The sequence below is a fragment of the Esox lucius genome, chromosome 2, assembly GCF_011004845.1.
Source record: "Esox lucius isolate fEsoLuc1 chromosome 2, fEsoLuc1.pri, whole genome shotgun sequence".
Lineage (NCBI taxonomy): Eukaryota > Metazoa > Chordata > Actinopteri > Esociformes > Esocidae > Esox > Esox lucius.
Window position 1 is genome coordinate 17,183,513 of NC_047570.1, and position 23,139 is coordinate 17,206,651.

General features: G+C 42.0%; 1 protein-coding gene across 1 annotated transcript in view; it reads right to left on the reverse strand.

Moving 5' to 3' along the window:
• Window positions 1-128: 128 nt before the first annotated feature.
• mindy2 (MINDY lysine 48 deubiquitinase 2) overlaps window positions 129-23,139 on the reverse strand; it is a 36,148-nt gene continuing 13,137 nt past the window's right edge. Inside the window, exons 3-9 of the mRNA XM_010880418.4 lie at window positions 22,861-22,925; window positions 16,591-16,749; window positions 16,043-16,145; window positions 15,290-15,432; window positions 7,920-8,093; window positions 6,481-6,663; window positions 129-4,668 (exon numbers count right to left, since the gene is read on the reverse strand). Coding sequence (XP_010878720.1) covers window positions 4,474-4,668; window positions 6,481-6,663; window positions 7,920-8,093; window positions 15,290-15,432; window positions 16,043-16,145; window positions 16,591-16,749; window positions 22,861-22,925 — 1,022 coding nt within the window. The 3' untranslated portion in view covers window positions 129-4,473. The remainder of the gene's footprint in view (window positions 4,669-6,480; window positions 6,664-7,919; window positions 8,094-15,289; window positions 15,433-16,042; window positions 16,146-16,590; window positions 16,750-22,860; window positions 22,926-23,139) is intronic.

Genomic DNA, 23,139 nt, shown 5'->3' on the forward strand with positions numbered 1-23,139 from the left:
TATCATGACACACGTACTGAAGGATGCTCTGCCTTGGAGGCTGAATTAATGTGATTGAACGCATCTCATTAAGTGCATATACAAGACATCACAAGATTTGAATGCTTGTAAAAAGAAAACAATTTTTGTAAATATTGTCCATGTACTTTAATAATCAGGCTGAATGTCCCTCGTCTAAGGCATTTTGTTACAGAAGAAAAAAAACTCTATATTTTGCAATGGTACTGTAATAGGCTACATGTATATAGATAAACATTTGAACCATCCAACACTGGAGTATTGAACTGTTCATAATCACAACATAATAGGTGGTTCCTTTTTGCTTGTGGTTTAACGTACGTGAAAACATTAACAGAAGACATACAATTGCAGTTATTCTCTGAGGATTGCTGAATGTCAATAGGTAATGTTTTCATCTCGTATTCAGCACTACATGCATTACAAAGTAATATTGGGATTCATAAATTAGCATTGCAGCTTGAGAACACACAAAAATAAACTTATACAGAATACATTTAATCAATATGGGGACTCTGCTCCAGGGCTGTTGTTTAAAGTTCTCAACCTGGATTTTGCCTGTAGGATCAGATGCATATTGTAGAATAAATATAAAAGACATAAATTGCTTCAGTGGGAACTCTTATTTGTATTTATTTAATCCTATCGAAAATACAGGATGATCACTTGAAACACAGGCCCCTGAGTATTTGCTGTAGAATATCTGAAATATAAATATTAAATTTATTATGTGAAACTACTCATCTATCCAATCACTAATCAACACGTTTTGATAACTTTTAAAATATTCCGTTCTCCCCTGGATGCCCACTCAGCTCCAGAATCACATTGGTGACATTTTTATGTAAAAAGCAATGCAAGCAAACATCATGGCCATGTCAGATGAACAGGGGAAGAGCTACCTGATGTTCAAGTTGCAGCAATTTTTATTGAAAGGGGCTACACAGTACTTTGTGTACTTAAACCAAAATGTTTACTTAGCCCTTTCATACCTGCGTTCACCAAAGAAACAACATTTTCAGCATTTAATGTTCAAATGTCTGTTGAAGACCTTCTGTTATACCATTGCCAGGCATTATTCCAGTATTCCATTACAAGGTACCCAAAGAACAATAGCACTCTAGCACATTTTCTAATTCTGTATAAAATGAGGTATTTTCTCTTCTCTTAGTAGTGCATATCAATGTAACAGTGCAAAACCAATTACAATGACTACATGTTCAAGGACTACCTTGTTAACAGATTATTGTCTACAGTATTTACCCCACAACCACTAACAAATCTCACAAATAATAATGTAGAGGTTCCAAATACAAAATCCATCTGATTAATTAATTTGAGGAACAACAATCAAATTCAAACATAAAAAGACATCTAGATTCTGGCAAATAAGGTAGTGTAATAGTCCAAAAGCAAGCTTATGCACAGTAATTCAAAATAATAGTGTGAGGCATGCATGAAACCTCTTGCTCCCCTAAACATATTGAAACAGTCAGAGTGTGGGCCTATGTGAGACTAACTGTTGCCAAGGTAAAGTCATCACCTATGGGTTAGGCCATTGGGAAGAGGGTTAAACATTAACAAACATAATGTAAGCTGAGACATGACCTTTAGTGTGATATTTAAATTGGTCTTGTCTCATGAAAAAATTATATGGATGTTGTCCCTGACACTCAAAGGGACACTGACCTTTGACCTAGCCACACAATTGTTACAGATTTGTGGGCTTTTATGATTGGTTTGCTCCAATGGAATCAAATCATTCATTTAAGCTTGCAAGATCAGTGTGGCAGACTCAGACAATTCTCCCAAGTTTCACAAAATCACTGTAGTCCTTAATGTAAATTACTCTGGCATTCCATATCCATCTTTTTCACACTTGTATCAACGTTGGTGTTTCTCTTGAAACCCTTTTTACTCACTCAGTACGTCTGGGGTAGTGATAACAACACAAAAACAGCAGCTTAATTTGCTCTGCAGCCTTGAATTTCATTATGGGTAAACCTATTTTAGTGTGAAGACAGGCCTGAGAAAATGTCATTTCTGAGACTATTATATCCATGAACCTAACTAGCAATAATTATGCACAACCTGATAATATAAAATAAGTTGACCTAGCTAGCTACCATGTGTTGAAAGCATGTGTTACTTATATGTGGTGGTTAAACATTTACATTACAACTATTCTCTTGAAAGAGTGACTACAGGGTATATTAAATACTTTAAATTTATACTGGTCTATATCAAGAATTGCTGTTGCCAAGGCAGCTAATACATATCAAACAATTTGCAAAAGACACTCAAGGATATGTCCCTTCAGAGAAGGCCTGAGAGCATTTCTGATTTCTACATTAAAATCTACAGATTGTCTCATTCTGGTAATACACCTGTTTCCTTTTATCCTTAAAAAAGATATTGTACATGTAAGGCGTTTTATATACAGAGTATGTGTGGTCTTGCACAAGCCATTTAGACAGGCTGAGCTAACCCCAGTCTTTAAGTCCAGCCTGCAAAGAAGTTGTACTGCTCCAAGAGGAAGCCAGTTGTCAGGTAAGAATAAATACTAATTACAGGACTTGTCCTTAAAGGCTGGGGTTGTCCATTTCTGGACAATGAGAACATTACATGTAACAAAACAATGGGAGACCCCTTAGCTAGCTACACTGTGAGCGGTCTCCCCTACAACTGGGTTTCTACATTTGACATACAACACAAAGCTTGAGTAAAGGCATCCAGCTGGAATGTATAGATAGAAGACTGTTAGTTTCTCAGGAGGAGGCAGTACCACAGTAGGCAAACCACTAGTTGGCTCTGTCATAAATGCGTATTAGGTAGCCAAATATGTACATAACCTATACGAATTAGTCTGAAAGTCGGATGTTGTCAGAGGAGCACATTGATTCAAACACAGCTAAAGTAGATCCTATTTCCGGAGCTCAACTAGGTCATGACTCAGGAGGCTTCAGGTTTCCCACAATTAAACCATTTTTGTCATATCTTTACATTGAGACATTTTGTCTGCCAGCAGAGCTATTTGACATTGGGCCCTTCAGACTATGAGTTTGGGACACCAGTCAAAAGCTACGTTTCTAAGGGCAAACGGCAGTGAGTCACCCCTGTCAAATTAGTTACACGGTCTTGTGTTTCCATGGGTTTGTCTGGAATTATCCAGATTGTTGAAGATATGAAGCATATAAACCAAAAAAATAAATACAAGGCATATCTTGCAGTCCAACTTCTCTTACACATTGTTAAACAAAGAAAAAGTAATTGTTTGCTATTTCCAAGTTGTAATGAAGAGCAAATAAATTAATGCAGCTAAGCAAATCAACCACACACACATCAGAATAAAAACACGCCGTACTCCGGAAAGGCAAATCTGTCTTACGGGCAGATAAGGTTTGGTAGAAACAGCACTGCATCTATGTGACTTCCAGGCCTCTCAGGAAGAACAGGGATGTGGGTAGTATTTAGTGGGGATACAAAAGGCTTGTCACAATGGGGTCTTACATTAATTTCTAACTGGCATAAACATAAATTAATCCCTTTCAATTTAAGAAAATACTAAAATAAAATATCTCTGAAACACACACGCGCACACACAAAATCACAGATGCAAACACACACAAATGCTAACACACATATAAATTAGTATTTTGGCATCCAATAATTTGGCAAAAAATAGGAATCCAAAGGGCTTAGATATTTCACTAACTGGTATCCCCTATGGTTGCAAAAAGAACTTTCAGAAAACCCAGGAAATGTATGAGAAGTTCCCAAAATATTGCCACCCTAGGTGATAGGGGCATCTGTAAGTGTAACATATAAGCACTCATGAGTGCAGGATGACCTTTTAAGGGCACCCTACTGTCACCTTATTCTTTACCCTATCCGACTTTAACCAAACTCTGGATTATCTCCAAATGGAAGGAGCTAAATGAATAGCCAATCAATAGCTAGCAAACAAAATGTAACCAAAATAGGACACAAATGTACTGTAAATGTTTCCAAAATAGCTTATAAACAATGAAAATTAATGAAAATGGTTACCTTGAAAAAATATGGTGACATGAGTGATATTTCCGATTCTGAATTTTTTCCTTCCCGGCATCCAGTTTCAGTGATTTTTCTAGTGTTGCTATAAAATCACCCTCAATAACCTAGACCTCACATCACAAATATATTGCACTGTGCGACTTGTAACAATGTTTGGCCAACTGTACAAAAGATTTGTGGTAGTTGTCATAGCGTCCCTTCCTCTCTTGTCCATGGCCCACTGAGGGTAAGGATGGCAGGCACCAGTGGCTTAGGAACAACAACTCAGCAGTTTGTCTCGTCGCTATCTCTTGCTCTTCAAATGGGGCTGTGCGTAGGGTGTCAGGTCAAAGTGAAAACAAATGCTGCCCCCCTCCCCTTCTTTCTCTCTCACAAACACAAACACACATCCATTCTCTGTTACAATATAACACATTTGTCTTTATCCTTGGCCTCTTTCTTGGGTTTACGCTCCCCGGCAGAGGGCTGTTTCCCTGGGCTGGGTGTAGTTCCAGCTGCTGTTGATGATGCCGCTGCTATTGATGTTGCTGCTGCTCCAGGCGCTGTGGCTCTGGCTGCCTCATCAGCACCCTCTGCTGGCTGCTGCTGTCCCTGCTGCTCAACACACAGGGGAACAGGAGTTTAGGCTGGAGCAGTGCTCCAGAAAAATAGCTCAAAAAATGAATTGCTCTATCCAGTTCAGGGTTATATCAGGCTTCTCTTGACCAGATGAGGGAGTTGCTGAGTTTCTGGTTCCATAACGTCTGGTTCTCGTTTAAATTATAAGGTTAAGTAAGTGAAATTTAGGTTATTGGCTTGGCAATATATATCATAATCGTTGGGAAGTGCTCTATGAATTAAAAGCATTATTATTAATAATCACCCATGTCTTTACGTGAATTTGATTATTAAATCATGCCTCGTCATGTACAAATTTACTGTCAGTTATTTTTTGTCAGTTATTACTTGGGAGAAAAAAGTAAGAGACAGAGTTTGTATAGTCAAAGCAAAGCCAAATGTACACCGGACAGTCAACACAAGGCCGAATCTACACCAGATAGTCAACACAAGGCCAAATCTACACCAGATAGTCAACACAAGGCCAAATCCACACCAGATAGTCAACACAAGGCCAAATCTACCCCAGATAGTCAACACAAGGCCGAATCTACCCCAGATAGTCAACACAAGGCCAAATCTACACCAGATAGTCAACACAAGGCCAAATCTACACCAGATAGTCAACACAAGGCCAAATCCACACCAGATAGTCAACACAAGGCCGAATCTACCCCAGATAGTCAACACAAGGCCGAATCTACCCCAGATAGTCAACACAAGGCCAAATCTACACCAGATAGTCAACACAAGGCCAAATCCACACCAGATAGTCAACACAAGGCCGAATCTACCCCAGATAGTCAACACAAGGCCAAATCCACACCAGATAGTCAACACAAGGCCAAATCCACACCAGATAGTCAACACAAGGCCAAATCTACCCCAGATAGTCAACACAAGGCCAAATCTACCCCAGATAGTCAACACAAGGCCAAATCCACACCAGATAGTCAACACAAGGCCAAATCCACACCAGATAGTCAACACAAGGCCAAATCCACACCAGATAGTCAACACAAGGCCAAATCCACACCAGATAGTCAACACAAGGCCAAATCCACACCAGATAGTCAACACAAGGCCAAATCCACACCAGATAGTCAACACAAGGCCAAATCTACACCAGATAGTCAACACAAGGCCAAATCCACACCAGATAGTCAACACAAGGCCAAATCCACACCAGATAGTCAACACAAGGCCAAATCCACACCAGATAGTCAACACAAGGCCAAATCCACACCAGATAGTCAACACAAGGCCAAATCCACACCAGATAGTCAACACAAGGCCAAATCCACACTGGTGTTGCTTACCAAAAGTATGGTAAATGTTTCTGAAGCCATGTTACAGTTTATAAATTAATCTGTTTTAAAATATATGGCAAAACATTAAAATTGCAGTCGAGCCAACACATTGGTAGAGCCACAAGAAAGAGTAATGGAACAGAAACCCACAATCCAGTTGTGCATAGGTTTTAGAGACTCAAATGTAATTGCTACCTGTGTTCCTAACATGTTGAATATTGATCTAAGTATATTAGTGTTTTATTTTTCATTAACATTTTGACATTTCAATTACAACATTTCATATTCAAAAAAGTTAATTAACTTTAATCACAGTTTTTAACAACAAAATTCTTGAAAGGAGGGTGAATACTGCAATCCTTAGATCCTGCAATCCTAGAAATTGACCAACCTCACCATACCACTCAGCTTGTTCCTGTTTCAGGTTTTTCTAAAACTACCTCTCTGATTTTAATGAGACCTCCTTCCTCCCCCTTCCCTCCGTAGCCACCTCTCTAACCTGTGCTTGTGCTGCAGCGGCTTGCTCCTGCTCTTGTTCCTGGTAGTATTGGGAGGCTCGACGGTCCTCCTCCTCCTGTAACTTCTTGGCCAGCTCCAGGTCACTGATGCCCTCAGGAAGCGCCTCCCACTGCAGGTCCTGACTCTGCTGTTCCTGCTGCAGTGACAGAGCCATCAGGTAGTCCTGCATGCAACACACAGAGAGAAAAAGAGGAAAAAAAGACCAGGTCAGTGTGTTTCACTTAACTGTGTTTACACTGTTACTAGAGTGAGAAAACATTACCCATTTTCGGGGCTACACAACTGATAATTAATTCATAACCCTCATGTAGAGTGAAACCAATTGTCACATTTGTCAGCAATGATTTTGAATTTTTAAGCTCTTGAGCTTAAGACTGTCTAGGTCTGAGTGGATGATAGTGTCTTGATCAGAGTGTCTGGGCCTGAGTGGATGAGAGTGTCTTGGTCAGAGTGTCTGGGCCTGAGTGGATGAGAGTGTCTTGGTCAGAGTGTCTGGGCCTGAGTGGATGAGAGTGTCTTGGTCAGAGTGTCTGGGCCTGAGTGGATGAGAGTGTCATGTTCAGAGTATCTGGACCTTAATGGATGAGGAAGTCTGGACCTTAATGGATGAGGAAGTCTGGATCTAAGTGGATAGGACTGTCTGCATCTGAGTTGATCAAAGTGTCTGGGTCCGAGTGTATAAGACTGGCTGCGTCCGAGTGTATAAGACTGGCTGCGTCCGAGTGGATGACAGTGTCTGGGTCCGAGTGGATGACAGTGTCTGGGTCCGAGTGGATGACAGTGTCTGGGTCCGAGTGGATGACAGTGTCTGGGTCCGAGTGGATGACAGTGTCTGGGTCCGAGTGGATGACAGTGTCTGGGTCCGAGTGGATGACAGTGTCTGGGTCCGAGTGGATGAGACTGAGCAGAACGTGTGGACCATGGCAGGTTGGCCGGGTCAGCCAATCAGCCGTTGGCAGCAGGGATAATGAAGCTTACAGGGGTCACAAACCCACATGCATTATTCAACAGCCGAATGGAAGTGCGCGGCGACACAGCGCAGCACAGAGAGGGGCGCCACACGTCACTGTGATCTTCTCATCAGGCATTCAGGCATCTAAACCTTGAGAATGTGTGTGTGAGTGGTGGGGTGGAGAGGCTTTCATCATCTATTATTTAGGAACTTTCCCCTACTACGTCTCCAGAGTAGATCAGGCCAGGAAGCCGAGGGGAAACAAAGGCCCAGATAGAGAGGATGTGTGCAATATTTACTGTAGCCTATTTTACATGCTAGTCTGTTCATCTTTGGAAGAGATATGTAGTGAAACAGGCAGCAAAATGGTTGCCTGTTTTAACTAGATGGGCGTACTGCTTTGTTTGTAATTGTTCTTATTACTGAAGTGGATCTGCATCAGAGGGCCAAACTTGTGGTGGTCTGACCTGGTCTATCTGGTCCTGCTGTCCGCGGTATACTGTCTCTGGGTCTGACGGGGGTCGCAGGCGGAACTCAGAGTCACAGAAGTTGCCATCCCCATCTACGTTGTGTAGGCTCTCCCACACCACCTTCTCCTCCGTCAGGAAGCCCTGGTCAGTGACCAGAAGGTACAGCTGGCCCTGAGCACACCAAATACACACGTAAGACCAACAACGCGTGTCAAATTTTAGACAAGGCATAGACAAAATGCAGTTTGAGAAATGGAACAGCTGCATAATGTAGTGAGATGTTAAAATGTTTTTACATTGTAAATACCTTGATCATTGACTGTATTACAGAACAAAAACACCTGAATAATGCATGGACAATACATGGAATCCAGACAAATATCTTAATCTTTCTTTTAATAAATGTTAACTGCACTTCGTACTGTTAGTTGCCCTGGATAAGTGAGTCTGCTATATGACTAAAATAAAATCTCATATATTAGCATGAAATTACTCTCCATCAAACCAGCCTTTTCATGATGAAAAGTATTTTCCCGAAAGACAATTTGTAAACACCCTCTCACAATCTCTTTCACCATGGCTTGTTTCCAATGCCAGCAACAATATAACCAGAAAGTAGAAATACTTTGTACCAAAATAACCCCCATCTTTTGGAAACGTATACATAGTTATGTACTTTCGTTTTTCCTCAGTAGGGTAAAGACATACCAAATACAGTGTGACTGAGCTGGTAAATATGTGTATTTTTGCATTGGCTTTATTTTGTGACTGGTGAGTTGGTTTAGATTATCATCTAATCAAATAAAAACATTTCTATCCCGTTTTCTCTTCTCTTTGGCAATGTAATTGCTGTGTCAGTACTTTAATCCCATGAATATATCAGATTTGATAACAATGTGGGTCAAAATGTTTTTTTAATTACATTTCTGATTTCCGACTAAACCCCATCCTTTTGCAACTGTGGTTCATATTTTTCCCCAATAGCCAGATCCAGCAGAAAATGTGGTTTGCATAAGTAATGGTGTGAATATGGTCAGCCCCTGGATAATTGTCTGTTACTGAGGATGGCTTTGGCACTGGTAAAGCTCTATCTTGAGGTCATGCGTGCAACATACTGCTTGCTTCAACTGGCAATGATGTTCTTATACATATACATACAAACCCGATTCCAAAAAAGTTGGGACACTGTACAAATTGTGAGTAAAAAAGGAATGGAATAATTTACAAATCTCATAAACCTATATTTAATTCACAATAGAATATAGATAACATATCGAATGTTGAAAGTGAGACATTTTGTAATGTCATGCCAAATATTGGCTCATTTTGGATTTCATGAGAGCTACACATTCCAAAAAAGTTGGGACAGGTAGCAATAAGAGGCCGGAAAAGTTAAATGTACAGATAAGGAACAGCTGGAGGTCCAATTTGAAACTTATTACATCAATTGGCAACATGGTTGGGTATAAAAAGAGCCTCTCAGAGTGACAGTGTCTCTCAGAAGTCAAGATGGGCATAGGATCACCAATTCCCCCAATGCTGCCACGAAAAATAGTGGAGCAATATCAGAAAGGAGTTTCTCAGAGAAATATGGCAAAGAGTTTGAAGTTATCATCATCTACAGTGCATAATATCAAGGGAGGTGTTCCAGGCACGTCCAGCTGGGAGGAGAACTCGGGTTAGGCCCAGGACTAGGTGGAGAGATTATATTTCGACACTGGCCTGGGAACGCCTCGGGATCCCCCAGTCAGAGCTGGCAAATGTGGCTCAGGAAAGGGAAGTTTGGGGTCCCCTACTGGAGCTGCTGACCCCGCAACCCGATACCGGATTAGCGGATGAAGATGAGATGAATTTGCATTTTATTGCATGACATAAGTATTTGATCACCTACCAACCAGTAAGAATTCCGGCTCTTACAGACCTGTTAGTTTTTCTTTAAGAAGCCCTCCTGTTCTCCACTCATTACCTGTATTAACTGCACCTATTTGAATTCGTTACCTGTATAAAAGACACCTGGCCACACACTCAATCAAACAGACTCCAACCTCTCCACTATGGCCAAGAACAGAGCTGTGTAAGCACATCAGGGATAAAATTGTAGACCTGCACAAGCCTGGGATGGGATACAGGACAATAGGCAAGCAGCTTGGTGAGAAGGCAACAACTGTTTGGCGCAATTATTAGAAAATGGAAGAAATTCAAGATGACGATCAATCTCCCTCGGTCTGGAGCTCCATGCAAGATCTCACCTGATGGGTAATCAATGATCATGAGGAAGAACTACATGGCAGGACCTGGTCAATGACCTGAAGAGAACAGGGACCACAGTCTCAAAGGAAACCATTAGTAACACACTACGCCGTCATGGATTAAAATCCTGCAGCGTACGCAAGGTCCCCCTGCTCAAGCCAGCGCATTTGTCCAGGCCCGTCTGAAGTTTGCCAATGACCATCTGGATGATCCACAGGAGGAATGGGAGAAGGTCATGTGGTCTGATAAGACAAAATAGAGCTTTCTGGTCTAAACTCCACTCGCCAGGTTTGGAGGAAGAAGAAGGATAAGTGCAACCGTGAAGCATGGAGGTGGAAACATCATTCTTTGGGGATGCTTTTCTGCAAAGGGGACAGGATGACTGCACCGCATTGAGGGGAGGATGGATGCGGTCATGTATCGCGTGATCTTGGCCAACAACCTCCTTCCCTCAGTAAGAGCATTGAAGATGGGTCGTGGCTGGGTCTTCCAGCATGACAACGACCCGAAACACACAGCCAGGGCAACTAAGGAGTGGCTCCGTAAGAAGCATCTCAAGGTCCTGGAGCGGCCTAGCCAGTCTCCAGACCTGAACCCAATAGAACATCTTTGGAGGGAGCTGAAGGTCCGTATTGCCCAGCGACTGCCCCGAAACCCGAAGGATCTGGAAAAGGTCTGTATGGAGGAGTGGGCCAAAATCCCTGCTGCAGTGTGTGCAAACCTGGTCAAGAACTACAGGAAATGTCACTCACAGTTGACGAGTACCTATTACAGACTTCTACATGCTTTGTAAGTGGGAAAACATGCAAAATCGGCAGTGTATCAAATACTTGTTCTCCCCACTGTATGTAAATATGTAATAATCATTAAGAAGCCTGAAAAAAAACATATACATGTTGTGATAAGTTGCTTCGATTACCACTCCAGTAATGGAAATCCTTTATGCTGAGTAGACCAATAGCATATAGGAACACCAGAGACATTCATGGTTCTCAGAGTGACAGAATTAATGGACATGCTCAACAGCGGCTCTAACAAATTTCTTGCGACACAATGGGCCATAATACAACTCCTTTTACTCCTCAATAGAATAGAAATATTCCTTTTTTGTTGGAAGGCCATAAAAATACCAGGAATTCAGATAAATGATTACTGGTGCTTCCTTCTGCACGCTACTCCTAACCAACAACACCTCTTCCACTTTAATAATTTAAGCTGGAGAGACATAAACAACTTTTCACATAGTCAGGCTATTCCAACTTTTATTTATAATATTTGTATAATATATTGCTTCTCTTTCATCTGAGTGGCAGACATACAGTTGTGCTCAAAAGTTTGCATACCCTTGGAGAATTGGTAATATATGTATTTGTAAAAAAAATAAATAATAATAAACATAATTAAAAAAAACATGAGAAGGCAAAACATGTCTTTTATTTCTTATGGGATTCAAATTCAACTGTAGGTCAACATTCACATTCAGCAGAATGGTACAATCATAAAACAAAACATGGCAACAAAGCAAAAATTAACTGACCCCTGTTCAAAAGTCTCCATACCCTTAGTTCTTAATACTGTGTATTGCCCCCTTCAGCAATAATGACAGTGTGCAGGTTTTTGTGCAACCAGGTTATTATGAGTTTTACATTTTCCCCCCTCAAAGATTTCAGTTTGTTTTTCAATTTAATTGTTCAATGGTCATATTAAAGGTGGAAAAAGTTCTGACATGATTTATCTTTGTCTCATTCTTTTACATCACAAGAACCTGGCATTTTAACAGGGGTGTGTAGACTTTTTATATCCACTGTAGCTACCCATTTGTCTTGGCAAAATGCCTCCAAGTCATGCAAAGTCTTTGGTCGTTTTGCATGAACCGCACTTTTGAGATCTCCCTGTGGTTCGATGATATTAAGGTCAGGAGATTGTGATGGCCACTTCAGAACCTTCACCTTTTTCTGCTGTAACCACTGGAGGGTCAACATTGTCATGTTGGAATGTCCAAGAGCGTTCCATGCACAGTTTTTGTGCACAAGAATGTGTATTGTCTGCCAGTATTTTCTAAAAACATGCAGTATTAATCTTGCCATCATTTTTCACAAGATTCTCTGTGCCTTTAGAGCTCACACACCCCCAAAACATCGGTAAGCCAACACCATCCTTCACAGTGAGGATGTGTATTCTGTTCACTAATAGGCCTTGTTGACCCCTCTCCAAACATAGCGCTTATGGTTGTGACCATAAAGCTCGATTTTGGTCACTCCAAATTACAGTGTGCCAGAAGCTGTGAGGTGTGTCAAGGTGTTGTCGGGCATATTGTAACCTTCAATTTCATAAGAAATGTTATTCAGTTTAACACAATGCTTAGTGGTGTCTAGCAAAATATTCTAACTTGGCGTGATGTCAATGTATGACAAAATGATCTAATGTTGAGACACAATTTTATGACAAGTTAGTGTGTCTCAAACGGCCCCATAATTGTGTCTCAAACCGCCCCTCCAAATCAAATGAGCAAATGTAAATTAACAACATAAAAAATCTGATTTTTCTTTATATTAGAAAGGTTCTTTGCATTAACTTACTGAAGCTCTAATAATTTCTCAATGTGCTCCATTTATCATATTCTTGACCTTATATAATAATTATTTAAATAGTCATTTGTTTAATTTATATTTGACCCCACATATTTTTCCTTTGAAAACATAAACAATACATACAACCCAATGCAGACATTTATTTTGAAGGCAGAATACGAAAATCTGAAGTCTTATTGTTGCTACCTAATGTACTGTATATAACGTTTCATCACAGACATTTATTTTGAAGGCAAAATACGAAAACCGGAGGTCATATTGCTGCTGCCGAATCTCTAACGTTACCTACATTACGTTATTCCATTGTGGCTATCGAGTTGTGAAACTTGGCTAGCTAGCTTCTTACCTTGAGTTGTGGCTTAGACGATGTTGCTCTGCTCTGATGTCCGTGTGATAGTAAACGGTGCATGATTCATTGAATCTTTTCATGCTCTGCTCTTTCATTGTTTACAGCAATTTAGTTCATATGAGATAATCTGAATTTGTAAATGAAATATGTAAATGTACATAAATTACACTGAACAAAATTATAAAAACTTCTGTTTTTGCCCCCCATTTATCATGAGCTGAACTCAAAGATCTAAGACTTTCTCTATGTACACAAAATCAATCAATCAAATGTATTTCAATCAATCAAATGTATTTATAAAGCCCTTTTTATATCAGCAGTTGTCACAAAGTGCTTTTATAAAACCTGGCCTTAAACCCCCAAGGAGCAAACAACAGTAGTGTTGAATTTCAAAAGGCCTATTTCTCTCAAATATTGTTCACAAATCTGTCTAAATCTGTGTTAGTGAGCACTTCTCCTTTGCCGAGCTAATCCATCCACCTCACAGGTGTGGCATATCAAGATGCTGATTAGACAGCATGATTATTGCACAGGTGTGCCTTAGGCTGGCCAAAATAAAAGGCCACTCTAAAATGTGTAGTTTCACTGTATTGGGAGGGTCCGTGGGGGCCCGAAAACCAGTCAGTATCTGGTGTGACTACCATTCGCAGTGCAACACATCTCCTTTGCATAGAGTTAATCAGGTTGTTGATTGTGGCCTGTGGAATGTTGGTCCACTCCTCTACAATGGCTGTGCAAAGTTGCTGGATATTGGCAGGACCTGGAACATGCTGTCGTATACGCCGATCCAGAGCATCCCAAACATGCTCAATGGGTGACATGTCACATGAGTATGCTGGCCATGCAAGAACTGGGATGTTTTCAGCTTCCAGGAATTGTGTACAGATCCTTGCAACATGGGGCAGTGCATTATCATGCTGCAACATGAGGTGATGGTCGTGGATATATGGCACAACAATGGGCCTCAGGATCTCGTCACGGTATCTCTGTGCACTCAAAATGCCATCAATAAAATGCACCTGTGTTCGTTGTCCATAACACACGCCTGCCCATACCATAACCCCACCGCCAACATGGGCCACTTGATCCACAACGTTGACATCAGCAAACCGCTCACCCACACGACGCCATACACACGCTGTCAGCCATCTGCCCTGTACAGTGAAAACCGGGATTCATTCGTGAAGAGAACACCTCTCCAAAGTGCCAGACGCCATCGAATGTGAGCATTTTCCCACTCAAGTCGGTAACAATGATGAACTGCAGTCAGGTCGAGACCACTATGAGGACGATGATCATGCAGATGAGCTGAGACAGTTTCTGACAGTTTGTGCAGACATTCTTTGGTTATGCAAACTGATTGTTGCAGCAGCTGTCCGGGTGGCTGGTCTCAGACGATCTTGGAGGTGAAGATGCTGGATGTGGAGGTCCTGGGCTGGTGTGTTTACACGTGGTCTGCGGTTGTGAGGCCGGTTGTATGTACTGCCAAATTCTCTGAAACGCCTTTGGAGACGGCTTATGGTAGAGAAATTAACATTCAATTCACAGGAAACAGCTCTGGTGGACATTCCTGCAGTCAGCATGCCAATTGCACACTCCCTCAAAACTTGCGACATCTGTGGCATTGTGCTGTGTGATGGAACTGCACATTTTAGAGTGGCCTTTTATTGTGGCTAGCCTAAGGCACACCTGTGTAATAATCATGCTGTCTAATCAACATCTTGATATGCCACACCTGTGAGTTGGATGGATTATCTTGGCAAAGGAGAAGTACTCACTAACACAGATTTAGACAGATTTGTGAACAATATCTGAGAGAAAAAGGCCTTTTGTATATATTGAGAAAGTCTTAGATCTTTGAGTTCAGCTGATGATAAATGGGGGCAAAAACAAATGTGTTGTGTTTATAATTTTGTTCAATGTATTTAGAATCAGTGTGTTCTTTTTCTAACATTTAAAATGTCATGGTCATTTATCACATTCCAAAATGTTTCTGCATACTGTATAAGAACAAGCCGAATTCTATATAAAATCTTTAGGGGGAAAAAATCCTATTATTCGCTCAGCGCTTTCGGACATTCAGTCACCTACAACAACATTTCGAGCATGCTGTTCCACAATCGCAGGTGGTAAAGCACTGGATCAAAGCTAGCCAACGCTTTTGAGTGGTCAGTCACCTTAAACTTGATCATGGTGCTGAAGTGGTTGTTCCTGAAGAACACACAGAGTTCTCCTTCCTGCACGGTGGATGTGAGCTCACACAACCCATGGTAGGTCAGCTGGGTGGCTGTGCTGTGCAAAAACTGCTCCGCCACAAAGCCTGCAGGCAGAGAGATGGAGGGAGGGTATGAGTCAGTGACAAATGTACCGAGCAGGGACGCATTGGAGGAGCAGTTAACGTACCAACAGAGACTCCAGGACTGACAAACAGAGATATAAAGTGATGTACAGACAAAACAAGAGGATAGACTGTGACACAACCACCGAGAAATAGACACAGAGAGAGATAGATGTGTATTGAGGGAGGGATTGGCATAGTGAAGCCAATATAAAGAGTTTGAAAAAAAAACTGAGGTGCATCTCGCCGCCTCAGGGACTGACTCACTCTTTAGTTTTTTTAGTTTTTGTTTATTTATTTGATGATGCAACTGAAAGCAGAAAATAATCAGACCAGAAGAAAACGTGCCTGAGACAGAAATACCTCTGAACTGCCCTGGGTGAGCAACATGAGCACCGTGAGAGACAGGAAGAGAGCTCAACTAAAGCCAGCCCTGCGTTCATCTCCTCAGTGCAAAAGGAAGAAACGGAGGAGTGAATTATCAGCCGCACGGAGTACCCTGCCAGTCAAGGCTGGGAGAAAGAAAACAGCAGAGAAAGAAAGAAAGACAGACAGAAATCGGCACAAGGCCTGGCTAGTCATGTCCACCCACCTTCGCCAGCCAACTCGCTGCTCACTGACTGTTTGCAGGAGATGATCTTCTCCACCAGCTGGTTGTAGCTGCAGTTACCTACTGCCTTTACAGTGTCACCCATCTGGAAGAAGGGAGAGAGAATAAATCAACCTTGGTTCTGTTCTACTATGCACTATAGAACAAGCTAAATTGTTATGTTCCCAAAATATCTACAATTCTTGAGAGGAGCTGTGTACTAACCGATCAATCTGACAAAAAATGTGTTTCATAAATAATGACTGTAGTTGGTTTAGTGTCAATATTGCAAACAAACAGAATTTGACAGAAATAGCTACATAAGGTAGTAGATACATAAAAGTAGACACAGCACTCCAACATTGGTTTGAGGAAGACAGCAATAAGTGACAAGACTTTGATCTCACAGTAAAGCAGACTTCTGCAGAAGTGCATGATTATGTTTCAAGCTTCTACAACGTGCTAGCAGCTGGACCAAAACAAAACAAAAATGTATCTATGTCATCTGGCTGAGTGTACCTTAAATTGGTCGGAGAGAGGAGCATTCTCACCTGCGGGTCCACCAGCCAGCCGTGGTAGAGAGGGATGTCCAGCAGGTCAAAGACAATGCACTCCGGGGTGTACTCAAAGACCCGGACCCCTGTGAACCTCACATTGACATCCAGTCCCGTCTGCAGCTTGTGGAGAACGGCCATGGCGTCACTCATGTTCTGGCAAACGACAACACTCTGTCTGGGTTACTTCAAGGTCTTTAGTCACATACTTCACCAGTCACACTCCTCAGACACACACACACACACACCCAGACTCATACACACCCAGACTTTTTTCATGTCCTTTCCTACCCACAAGTAAAAAAAAAGAGGAAAATACTGTAAATCCATCAAAACAGGGAGCTTCTTCAAATTTCACATGTAGCGGTGTCTCACATTAAAAACACCCCCGCGGGCGATGTGCATGTGTGTATTGAGACACGTGTGGACAGTCGCGGGGAGAACTAGTTGTCACGTACCGGACCAAACGGCAACTCCACAACAGCAGTAGAGCGCTTCAGGGTTAGTAGCAGCACCTAGCCACATCAATGATAACCTCTGTGAAGTAAATGGGACCCACACAGAGAGCCTGAAGAACGGTTGGCCAGGCCCCGGTCGCTTGTTTTTAATAGTCCCACTCAAGCTTTTAAAGAATAAAGATTGGATTGCTGATTGGATAAAAAGTCCTGACATCCTGTCACATGTTCCACTAACAGCCTGGAATCAATATTTCAATTCCACCACCCTGTGGTCGAGCTGCAGAACCCCCCCCCCCCCCCCACACACACACACCCCTACACCCCCCCCCCCACACACACACACCCCTACACACACCCCTACACCCCCCCCCACACACACACCCCTACACACACCCCACACACCCCTACACCCCCCCCCCCACACACACACACACCCCTACACACCCCTCACACACACACACACACCCCACACACCCCTACACCCCCCCCCCCCCCCACACACACACACACACACACACAGCCAGCCAGCTATGCTTTCACTGGCAACTGACTCCAGACCTCCATCCGCTGGTAAACAGAGCACAAGGCTGGAGGAATGGCTGCCTGTCTTACAGACAGTCAAGAGCTTAGCTTCCATTTCCATGTCACTGGCACCCTGACTGGACTGCCCTCTTAGGCTGGACATACAATTTCTGCTCCGCATGAGTCCAACTGAATTGTGTGCACTTACAACAAGCACTCGTCAATCTGCACTCATGGATATAAGCACTGGCAGAGACACCACATTATTTTTAGTAGCACCTCAATCTCAATCAAATTAAATATTCCATATATCGTGTAACCATAAAAGTGCCGTCACATGAATAATGCTACAGAATGCTAATTCTCTGGAGGGCCCTTTATCAAGGCTTCAGCATCCTGACCAGGGGAAGCCTTGGCAGAATAAACCTTCCCCGAGCTCTTCAGTTTCTCAGAGTTACTGTTTAACAACCGCAAAGCAATCACTATTTTAATCCACATATCCTTCTGCAACATATGATGTTTGAAGCCAGAGTTTATAAATAGAACTATCTGTTAGGGTGAACTCGTTCAACACTCTTCAAAATCATAAAAGTAGCTAGCATGACTATTCAAATATGCAGCAGAGGATATCAAACAAAGGGAAGAACAAAGTTTGAATTGTTCTTTTTAATTCTTCTATTTTTGTTTGACTTAAACACTGGTATGCTAAAGACCCCCTCCCTAGTGAAAGACATCCGACTGTACCCAACCCACTCTCTCCCCAGTCATTGTGTGTGGCTCCTGGATGAGTGCACTGCCACCATGCTGATGCAGGGCTTACACAGCCAAATCCAAGATGATCCCACAACTGTTTCCGTCCAAACTGCCTCAGAGCTTCCATCCTTTGTAGCATTGCAGAAAGCCTATGTTTAACTGAAATTGGTCAGCAATGCTATAAGTTATTTTACAGATCTCTTAAAAATGAATCTGTTAATGGTGTAAAAGCATCTGTACCTTGGGCAGTGCTCACACTGGTAGCCGTCACAACTCTAACTATCTGGACATCTGGGCAGACAACACCAAAAACACACTGCCTTAACCAAAAACACACTGCCTTAAGTAAAAGCCCACTGCCTTAACCAAAGACACACCGGCTTAACCAAAGACACACCGGCTTAACCAAAGACACACCGGCTTAGCCAAAGACACACCGGCTTAACCAAAGACACACCGGCTTAACCAAAGACACACCGGCTTAGCCAAAGACACACCGGCTTAACCAAAGACACACCGGCTTAACCAAAGACACACCGGCTTAGCCAAAGACACACCGGCTTAGCCAAAGACACACCGGCTTAACCAAAGACACACCGGCTTAACCAAAGACACACCGGCTTAACCAAAGACACACCGGCTTAACCAAAGACACACCGGCTTAGCCAAAGACACACCGGCTTAACCAAAGACACACCGGCTTAACCAAAGACACACCGGCTTAACCAAAGACACACCGGCTTAGCCAAAGACACACCGGCTTAACCAAAGACACACCGGCTTAACCAAAGACACACCGGCTTAGCCAAAGACACACCGGCTTAGCCAAAGACACACCGGCTTAACCAAAGACACACCGGCTTAACCAAAGACACACCGGCTTAACCAAAGACACACCGGCTTAACCAAAGACACACCGGCTTAACCAAAGACACACCGGCTTAACCAAAGACACACCGGCTTAACCAAAGACACACCGGCTTAACCAAAAGCACACCGGCTTAACCAAAAGCACACTGCCTTAACCAAAAGCACACTGCCTTAACCAAAAGCACACTGCCTTAACCAAAAGCACACTGCCTTAACTAAAAGCACACTGCCTTAACTAAAAGCACACTGCCTTAACTAAAAGCACACTGCCTTAACTAAAAGCACACTGCCTTAACTAAAAGCACACTGCCTTAACTAAAAGCACACTGCCTTAATAAAAAGCTGGAAATTGTATAAGACTTATTCTATACTGTGCCTGGACTAAGGTGACAACATCAATATGAATATAGCTGGAAATACACTTTAACCATTAGTTGTAGGTCACCAAGTTACACTTTGCTTTATTAATGTAGCCTTAATTCATGTCACAATGCAACAGCCCTGTTGATCCCACCAGTTACAACTACCGTCATACCACAAGAGGATCTACAGAAATATTTTCACAAGTTATTGTCTAGGAATTAGCTTATCTGATATGCTTTTTTTACTCCAGGCCTCATTTGTAAAAGAAACCAGGGTGAATTTACTCCCTTTTTCAAAAGATAAACATCTAGTTCTGGACCATAGTCTAACATCAGACCACTGCAATTACAACATAGACCACAATAAGTAAAACAATGAATAAATAAAGTCAACATGCTTAAATTCACACAATGTACCATTAGAATAAATAGCTAGGACTGTACAGCAGCCAAAACAATCTCCACTGACAGTCACCTAGACTTTGGTACATCCACACCCATTCCTTCTCTAAACTCTGAACAAAGACGTCCGAGAAACATCCACAGATGTCCCGGCTCTTGCCTCAACAGTGTGGAGGAGGAGAGGGGGAGAAAAGGAGAGGAGCCTCAGTGCCACTCCCACATTCCAGGCAGCAGGAACACGGATGGGAGTTGCATGGAAAGGCCATCCCTGCTGAGCTTTTTGAGCCACTCATAGCCCCAGCGCTGGCCTCAATCTGAACCCAGTCATGCATCCATGAGTACCCACCCACAGCCATGTGAAAAGATATGATCTGCAGGCTCGTGTTCTGTTTGCGGGCCCGGCAAGACACAGCTTATGTAACTTACTATATAGGAGCTTAATGCCGCTCCAGTGCAAGCAAGCAAGCAAGTTTATTTATATAGAATAATTCATACATCGAAGCAATTAAATGTGCAATTAAAAGAAAGAAATATATAAAAATACAATAACATAAAAACAAATACTCAAATGAAAACATCAAAATAATAAATAATACAATAAGACAACAAAGATAAAAAATGGGATAAAGACATAGGAGGTTATAAGGCTAAACAGTGTGGTTAAGTTTAAGTGCTCAGTCATAGGCACGTGAAAAGAGAAGTGTTTTTAACCTGGATTTAAAAATGTATACGTTTGGGGCACGTCTAAGATCATCTGGTAGTTTATTCCAGTTGTGTACAGCATTACTGCTAAACGCAGCTTCTCCATGTTTAGTTTGGACTCTGGGCTCTACTAGCTGAACTGTGTTCATGGATCTAAGAGCCCTGCTCGGTTTACATTCTTCAAAACATATCAGAAATGTATGCAGGTCCTAAACCATTCAGAGATTTATAAAATAAAAGCACCACTTTGAAATCTAACTGACTAGAATGCAAAGATTTAAGAACCGGAATGATGTGCTCTGTTCTCTTGGTCCTGGTTAACATTCTAGCAGCAGCATTCTGAATGAGTCTTTTTGGGTCGTCCAGTTAAGAGACCATTACAATAGTCAACCCTACTAGAGATAAAAGCATGGATGAGCTTCTCTTAGTCTTTTTGGGACACCAAGCCTTTGATTCTGGTTATATTTAAAAAAATGATAGAATGCTGTTTTGGTGACCGCTTTGATATGACTGGTAAATGTGAGGTCTGTCTATCAGAACACCAAGATTACACACTTGATCTGGTTTTAAGGGCCCGAGAATCCAGCTCTTGTTCTTTTTTTTTTTTGCCAAACACACTTTTATCTTGGTTCATCCTTTATCAATTTTGGTTCATCCAGATATTTATATGCTCTATACAGTGACACAGAGAATCTATTGTGCTGTTGTCATATGGTTCGAGAGCCATATATATTTAAGTATCATCGGCATAGCTGTGGTAGTTAATGTTCTGTAGAATTTGGTCCAGAGGTAGCATATAGATATTGAACAAAAGCAGTCCGAGAACTGATCGCTGTGGAACTCTGCATGTCATAGGCACCCTATCAGATTCATGATTACCAATGGTGACAAGGTAACTCCGGCCATCTAGATAATTTGAACCAATCAATGACTGTCCCGGAGAGTCCTACACAATTTTCCAGCCTATCTATAAGTGTTCTATGATCCACAGTGTCAAATGCTGCACTGAGATCTAATAGAACCAGAACTGTTATTTTATCAGAATCAGTATTCAGCCGTATATCATTTAAAACTTTAATCAGGGCCGTTTCAGTACTGTGGTGAGGTCAGAAACCTGACTGAAATTTGTCTAAGAGAACGCTTGAGGTCACAAAATTCCTGAGTTGACTGAAGACAACCTTCTAAATGATCTTGGCTATAAAAGGGAGATTTGATACAGGTCTATAGTTGTTCATTATAGATGCATCCAGTGTTCTCTTTTTTAATAGGGGCTTAATGGCAGCTGTTTTTAGAGATGTTGGGAAAATGCCCGATAGAGAGCTATTAACTATTTGCTGTAGGTCCACTGTTATAGAGTTAAAAAAAAAAAATTAAGTCTGCTGTCAGTGTGTCGAGACAGCAAGTGTAAGCTTTAAGATGTCGAACTGTTTCTTCTAGGGATTTTTGATCAATTGTGTTAAATTGCGACATAATAACCAAGTTATGTCTTGGTGGTCGTGGTGACGGTACAGAGTCCTTGTTAGACAGTGTAGTTCTGATGGTCGGTCTAATACTTTAAATGTTTTCACTAAAGAAACATGCAAATTCATTAGTGCAGTGGGTTGTTCTATCCCAAGTCATGTAACCATAATCATCATGCTGTTTATTTCCATCTTACATAAACATACATTCGCTGGTCAAAGTCACTGACTTTGAGGCGCATGGCTGTATCATCATCATCCTGACATTAGAACATTCTAGATTTCTAGATAGGAGAGGACAGCATCTACAGCTCCTTAAAAAATGAAGAAAGCACTGCACCTTTTTCTTTCCTTTCCAAAAAAGTCGAAAAATTAAATTTTGAGTGAGGAACAGAAGCATTCAATTTGCAGTGGGCTCTTAATTTTAATCCTTCTGTTCCTCACTCAAAACCTTCCTTTTCAAATTTTTTAAAAAGGAAAGAAAAAGGTGCAGTGGTCTGTATAATCATTAAACAGCAAGCAGGGGTATTTTGAGTGTAGAAACGAGAATGAGATAGCTGCTGCCTTAGCCATGTTGGCTCCTGCTCTGCCCATTAGAGATCTAAGAGAGAGGGGGATGCTCCATAGCCTGAAGACTGCTTACCTCTGGCTTCCAGCCCCCTCTCTCTGCCTGCACGCCTGTCATATGCTCCAATATGCACCTACTGATAACAATTCTCAGGCAACAACAGTCCTTACCTGTTCATAGTTGAGCCGCTGAGCTTCAGAGATCTCTTTCGGCTTGGCGTCTAGGATGTAGTCCCCTGCAGGCAAAGGAAAGACAGAGGGGAGAAGACATCAGAGAATGTGGGTGGACAGGACTAACCGACACAGGGTAGCTGAGGGAGAACATGTCATCAGAGTAGTCCTCTGCAACGACATCACAAGGCTGGCCGACCACCTGCAGGCGTCAAAGAAAAGGTTGATGCTTGGTAATGTGGGTGGATTGACTTCCTGCCTTTTGGGCCCTGTCCAGGT